We start from the raw sequence: 7166 nt of genomic DNA on the forward strand, positions 1-7166 counted from the left end.
CATGTGAGACCGTCTCACATAAGATTTTGCCATGGATTAAAATATTAAGTCGAATTTTAGACATTAGTTGAGCATGTTTGCAAAATTGAAAGTTTTGCTACGTGAAATTGTTCGAAATTCTTCTATAAAATTTAGTATTTTCATTTACAAACAAGATTGATGGGTCTTATTTTTTAAAGTTTTCCATATTTAACCTATGGTTCATATATTTTTGATTTAATAATTATATAAGTTTGCACTTGTATAAAATTGACTTGAGTTTGCAATTAGTTCTGTAAAATCAACTTATTTTTACGTGAATAAATTAAGGATATAAATGAATCGAATCGATTCAAGTTAACCGAAAAATTTCGAGGCTCGGAAAATATATATTTGAGCTCGATCGATTCAAAGTGCTCGAGTTCTGCTCGAACATTTAAACATGTTCATAAACTATTCGAACTATTATTCGAAAACAAATATATTCAAAAAATTCGAGATTAATTTATTTAAAATATATTTATTCAAAGATTTTTCGAGACGAATGGAGAAGTTCGCTAATACGGCAAAAAGAAAACAATTCAAAAAAAGTTAATTAACTGAGACATAAAAAAGTGATGGGAATTGTTTGTAAGATCTTTTTGCCCTCCAAATAAACGGTCGGCTTTCTGAAACCCTAATAAGCAATTCGCTTGAATATCTGAAAATCCTTGTATTTCATATCTTCTCCCGCAAATCGGATGCAACCAACCTGTTGAATTTCCCGATGCCGTCTTCGAAGGGTAGCAAGGTGTTTGCGGAAGCAATGGATCGATACGATTGGCAGTCCTTGCATCAGAAACTCCAAGGAGGGAAACCGAAAGACATCCAAAAGATCTTTTCTAAAATGAAATATCGCATATGTAAGTTGATGTTCCATCAGTCCAGTAGCTTTGTGGTTCAAAAGCTGTTCGAAGTCTGCGACGAAGAACAGATGGACCAGTTGGTTTTTTCGGTCACCGCTGATCCCGCTTTGCTCATGTCTGCCTGTCTTGACCCTCAAGGGTATTTTCAGAACTCGATTCCTAGATTTCTTGTTTCTGTAATAACTCTGTTTCTTTGCAGAGCTGAGTCCATGAAGAAATTTCTCGAGTGTATCAGGGCAAGCGAGCAAATATCTCAGATGATACGCTTCTTCAGTCACTTCTCGGTTCCGCTCGCAAACGACCAGTTTGGTTCTCTCGTAATTGGCCATTGCTTCCATATCTTCACTGCAGAAGAAACTAAAGTACTTTTTTATTACTGAATTTCATACTAGTTTTTTGAATTTACCATATCTATAAAGTTCTTGTGTTTTTCGCAGCCACTACTCGTGGCGATAGATAGGAATTGTTCGATAATCGCCGTCAGCGAAAGCGGATCCTACCTTCTGCGGGCCATCATATCAAAAGACCGTCCACTAGGTTTCATGTTAATGTGGATAATGATGGATGCATATGCTCTGTCTACAGAACCATTCGGGTACATATACATCAAAGCACGTTTCCTCCTCACATCCCACTTACAAATTTGCATATAAAATCCAAAATCCATCCTTTTCCGGTTCCAGGAATTATGTACTGCGACATGTGATAGGATTGGAGATTCCATGTCTGATAGAAGAGATAGTGGCTAATTGGTCAGGGGTTTTCCATGGCCTGTCGATGGACAAATATGGAAGCAAAGTAGTAAAGAAATTGATGAAGGCATCCAAACGGAAATACGCCCCTCAAATCATCAACGATATAATCAGCAGTCCTGAGTTCTCGACTGTCCTAGTAGATCCTTTTGGCTACTCTGTTCTCCAAACCGCTATGCAATGCTCTAAGGTACCAATGAAAATGTTCATCTTTATTTCGTTATTTACTTACAGTCTAGCTGGCTTGATAAAAAAAAGAAGCAAAATTTAAGGTTAATTCAATGTAATCCGATCTTGCAGGGAACCGTTCGCAAGAGACTGCATGATCTGATTCGCCAACACTCTGAACTGCTAAATAGGAGATGAAAGAGGAATCATGTCTGGTACATAGCTTGCTGGCTGCTCGGAAACCCCATTCCTGCATATGTATTTGACCTCGTTATGTTTTTGTGTTTTATGGTGTGGTTTTGAACATTGGATGAATAATTTATTAGTACTTACTATTATCTTCTGTCTTTGTTCCATCCCATCTCAAAGTAGATAATCCCTATCAATTATTTGAATTTTTTCAGAGTTTAGAAGTGAGCAAATGATTTTTTTCCAGAGTATAGAAATAATATAGTAAAACTTTTACTCCAAGATACAAGAAATCAAGGGTGTACTAAATTCTCCATTTATGAAGAGTGTGTGTTGGTTTAGTTGGCTGAAGGCAGTTTGCTAAGTGGTGGTTAAATGAAATCGTGTGCAGTTGATTAGCAGAGGAGTTTTTCTTATGCTTAGTGAGATATTCTCAATTAAATGTCGGCTGCTGGTGCAAAATAGTGTTTTGGTTTATTTTGAAATTTGATTTTCTTTGTTATGTCGACCTCGTTTCGTATGTAGACACTTGACTGTCGGTTGATTCTTGTTTCATGATAATCGAAGTGTCTTGATCTTTTGACCCGCAATTGTTTCAAGTTTTATTTTGCACCAATCATTAAGGTCTGTGTGGTGTCACCGACATGGGGAAATTTTTTTAAGGCCTTGCTGCTTAAATTTACCAGGAAGTGGAAGGGAAAAACCATTAGTTACAACCTAAAATCAAATACTAATCATTACTTTCATTACATCATCATGTTTTTTTTTACGACTCACACAGTGGAGGGGAATCGAACCCGGGGAGGGGGTGAGCTAATCTGGCGAGTGAGACCACTGGGCTACAAGCCCGGTCTCGCATCATCATGTTTTAGTACAACACTTGTTTATTGTCCATATTTTCCCCGACATAATTCATTCCATTTTCCTTTCATGCATATTCATTCCCTTTAATCCTTAATATTTCTCCCTTTGAACCATCATCTCATTTCCATAAACAGTATCGTCATTGTCCTACTTTTAGCCATCATCTCCACGTTCCAATATCTCAACCTCAAAATATTTATATATTAGCATCACCACGAATAAACTGACATTTCTATATCCAAATGTAATACATTAAAAATGTATATTTCATTTTCAGTCATATTGCTAATAATCTTGAGCACTTACTTATCATATAACTAGTAAACATATTCACCTATTCCATAAATACTACTCACTTTCATCATTCATGTTTGTATACTTCATGTACCATATCATCAAAACATGGATCGCACTATGAGTTAAAACGCAGTTCATGTCAATAGCATGTCTACCATCATATTCATAAAGCATGTAAATAATATATTTACGTATAGCGACAATGCAACACTACAAATCTCCCATCTCAGGTTACATAAATGCCAAGTTCCTTATCGATTCGATGTTATTTACGGTCAAACCGTATATTCCCATCCATCCTTGTTCATATCACAATCCATACCAAAACTATGGCATAAAGAATCAATATCACAATACTTAAGGAAAGTAAATCATAAAAACATATCTTATATCAATCTCTCTCAAATCGCATAATTTAACTAATAAAACAATAAAAATAATAATAAATGCAAATCATTCGTATGGAAGACTGAGCGTTACAATCTCATTAAACGCATACTTAGATATAAGACTCAAGTTTTAACCTTGTTGGTTATTTAAATTCAGATTATGCAGGATGCAACATTGACAGAAAAAGCATCATTCGATCATGACAGTTCTTAGGAGACAAACTGATCTCCTGGTTCAACAAGAAGCAGACATTAGTTGATTTTGGTTCCATCTTCTATTGAAATTAGAACAATCGATTTTGGTATGAATGAATGTTGTTGTATCCAAATTATACATAATTGAGCTTTGGTTTCATTTTTCATTCTAATCGGAAATGTCGGTTTGATTCTCTATTGTCGCTGGTGTGACATTATTCATTAGACAAAGATTTGAGGATGATCCATAATAGCTTATGAAATAATATGGATTACATGACTAAATTTAGTATTATTAATGTGCAATGACTGACCATCCCACCAACTAAACACCTCAAGAATTGGTAATCGGGCATGTCTTTGTCGCTTTGCACTCTCATTACTTACTTGATAAACAAGTGATCATCGATTTCCCACCCCTTAACGAATACGAATACATGAGCAATCACACTTTTGTCAACGTATTTGAATTATAATATAATATTTTGGTTTTAGTAGGTTATTGGTTATATATTCTTTCGACAAAAAAGAAAAGTTAATAGTAGCCAATTTAGGAGTAGGATTCTTGTGAGACGGTCTCACGAATCTTTATCTGTGAGACGGGTTAACCCTATCGATATTCACAATAAAAAGTAATACTCTTAGCATAAAAAATAATAGTTTTTCATGGATGACCCAAATAAGAGATCTGTCTCACAAAATACGACCCGTGAGACCGTCTCACACAAGTTTTTGCCCCAATTTAATTTTGATCATTTTACTTGCCATGTTGAGAGAAGTCTAAACGTCGTAAAGTAGTTAGTGGTAAACTCGTAATTTTTTTATAAAGAAAATTATATTCACAGTGTTCTTCCCATTAATCAAGAGTATACTAATACAAATAGGTCTTGCAAAATAGATTATGAAAATAACTAGTTAATATTACTAAATGTACAATATCGTAATTTTAAAAATACCAATATCGTATCTAAATAATTATTTAAATTAACTACCAAAAAATTATACAAAATATATCTCTAAATTTTTTAAATTAACTATATAAACTTATTCATATTCACACATTATGTACTCAAATATTTTATAATAGTTCTCTTGTTGGACGATCTCACGGATCTTTATCTGTGAAACAGCTCAATCCTATAAATTCATCGTTATTGAGAACAACTAATTAATGTTACCGTAAATTAGTACAAAAAGTGTGAATTTATTATCAATTGTACATATAAATGATAAAAAATTTATTTTTACATTTATATAATTTTGAAATAAAATATTCATCACATTAATAATACAAATTATGGAATTAATTTTCTTTAACGATGATTAGCGACAATACAAATACAATTAAAAGCCTTGGCTCTTTTCATTTCTTGGGTGCGAATCTGGACTTGATCTTGTCAATCTCTTTTGTCCCCAATATCAAAGGCACAAAAATGTAAACCTGGAATTGATCGAACTTGCATATTAATTGTAGCACAAAAGTGGACACTGGACTCTTCTTTATTGCATATACAAAAGTGGACCCTGGACTATCTCCTTTATTGCATATACAAAAATGGACACTGAACTCTCCTTTATTGCATATTAGTTGTAGCACAAAAGTGGAAACTGGATTCTTGTATACAAAAGTGGACACTGGACTCAAACATACAGTGATATATTTTGTTGGCTTTTGATCAAAGGTTTGAGAGATTTGTTTTGCTTGGGACGCTTGGAGTTTGCATTGACGGGGCATTAGAGAAAATTTAAAGCTTACAACCCCTGTTTTGCTAACCAGAGTCAGCAAGGTAAGGTACATGTGCATTTTATCCCTGTTTTGTAAAGTCTATTTGGGTGCTTCCCGGCTGGTGTAACCATCGTCCAACATACACTACAAGAAAAATTCAAATCAACAACACCCATACGACAACAGTTTTTATTAAAACCGTTGTCTTTTTTCTTTTAACAACGGTTTTAAAAATCACCGTTGTCGTAGAGATTTTTTTTTTGGCTACAACAACGGTTTTAAAAACCGTTGTTATATAGCGGTTTTTTTAGGCTACGACAACGGTTTTTAAACCGTTTTAAAAACCGTTGTCTTTCGGATGGTTTTTTTTGGGCTACAACAACGTTTTTTCAAAAACCGTTGTCTATATAAGATTCTGTCAAGGGTCAAAGAAAACAGTTTGTGTAAACCGTTGTCTTTCGGATGGTTTTTTAAATACGACAACGGTTTTTAAAACGTTGTCGTTTCTTAGTGTTTTATTAGGTTAAAGACAACGGTTTTCGAAAAAGCGTTGTCGTAGTTTCTAATTTTTTTTAAAAAATCCTTTAAAATTTAGCGACGGTTATAAATAACCGTTGTTAATTTAAAATTAGCGACGGTTAAAAAAACTCGTTGTTAATTTTAGCGACGGTTTTAGCATGACTGTCGCAAAATTTAGCAATGGTTTTTACCTTACCCTCGCCGATTTAATTTAGCGACGGTGTATAAACCGTCGCATTTTAAAATTCTTGACTTTCTCAAATTAGCGACGAGGCAACCGTCGCTAAGTTAATGTATGCGATGGTAATTTAAAACATCATCGCTTATCGCAACGGTTTAAATAACTGACGCAATTAGCAACAGTTATATAACATTAGTCGCTACTAGCAACGGTTTTTTGAAATACCGTCGCTACTAGCGACAGTTTTAGCAATTACCGTCGCGCATTTTCTATAAATATCCTCATCCTTAGTCATTTTCTTACCACACTAAAGTCTTTTCTCTTCCACAAAATTCCTTTCACTTTCACTTTTCAATTTCATTTTTCTTCCACGTTTTCTCCACTATTTGCTTTAAATTTCAATTTTAAGTGTTAAAGTTTATAATTATATTAATTAAATAAGATTGTTAGGTTTATAAAATTATAACCGTAATTTTTTTTTATTTTACGAAAAACAATAGCGACGGAAGTCATAAGAAAAACCGTCGCTAATTAGCGACGGTTATCATAATTAAGGTTGTCGCTAATGTGCGACGGATAAACAAAAACTGTCGCTATTAGCGACGGAATTATTTCGAATATTGTATCTAAATAATTATTTAAATTAACTACCAAAAAATTATACAAAATATATCTCTGAATTTTTTAAATTAACTACATAAACTCATTCATATTCACACATTATGTACTCAAATATTTTATAATAGTTCTCTTGTTGGACGATCTCACGGATCTTTATCTGTGAAACAGCTCAATCCTATTAATTCATCGTTATTGAGAACAACTAATTAATGTTACCGTAAATTAGTAAAAAAAGTGTGAATTTATTATCAATTGTACATATAAATGATAAAAAATTTATTTTTACATTTATATAATTTTGAAATAAAATATTCACCACATTAATAATACAAATTATGGAATTAATTTTCTATAACGATGATTAGCGACAATACAAATACA

The 7166-nt window shown here is 33.3% G+C and overlaps 1 protein-coding gene across 1 annotated transcript; it reads left to right on the forward strand.

Moving 5' to 3' along the window:
* The first annotated feature begins 582 nt into the window (after positions 1-582).
* On the forward strand, positions 583-2147 carry LOC140810829 (pumilio homolog 12-like). The gene is made up of 5 exons (XM_073168725.1): positions 583-1023; positions 1084-1246; positions 1322-1479; positions 1568-1826; positions 1937-2147. The coding sequence occupies exons 1-5, from the start codon at positions 746-748 to the stop codon at positions 2000-2002; spliced, it is 924 nt and encodes a 307-aa protein (XP_073024826.1). The 5' UTR covers positions 583-745; the 3' UTR covers positions 2003-2147.
* The last annotated feature ends 5019 nt before the right edge of the window (positions 2148-7166 follow it).

This window comes from Primulina eburnea, chromosome 13 (genome assembly GCF_022965805.1).
Source record: "Primulina eburnea isolate SZY01 chromosome 13, ASM2296580v1, whole genome shotgun sequence".
Classification (NCBI taxonomy): Eukaryota; Viridiplantae; Streptophyta; class Magnoliopsida; order Lamiales; family Gesneriaceae; genus Primulina; species Primulina eburnea.

Excerpts from the sequence above, each read along its gene's own strand:
- LOC140810829 (XM_073168725.1), top strand. The coding sequence starts at position 746 with ATGCCGTCTTCGAAGGGTAGCAAGGTGTTTGCGGAAGCAATGGATCGA. Across the intron at positions 1,024-1,083 it reads GCCTGTCTTGACCCTCAAGG|AGCTGAGTCCATGAAGAAAT; the intron begins GTATTTTCAGAA and ends GTTTCTTTGCAG. Across the intron at positions 1,247-1,321 it reads TCACTGCAGAAGAAACTAAA|CCACTACTCGTGGCGATAGA; the intron begins GTACTTTTTTAT and ends TGTTTTTCGCAG.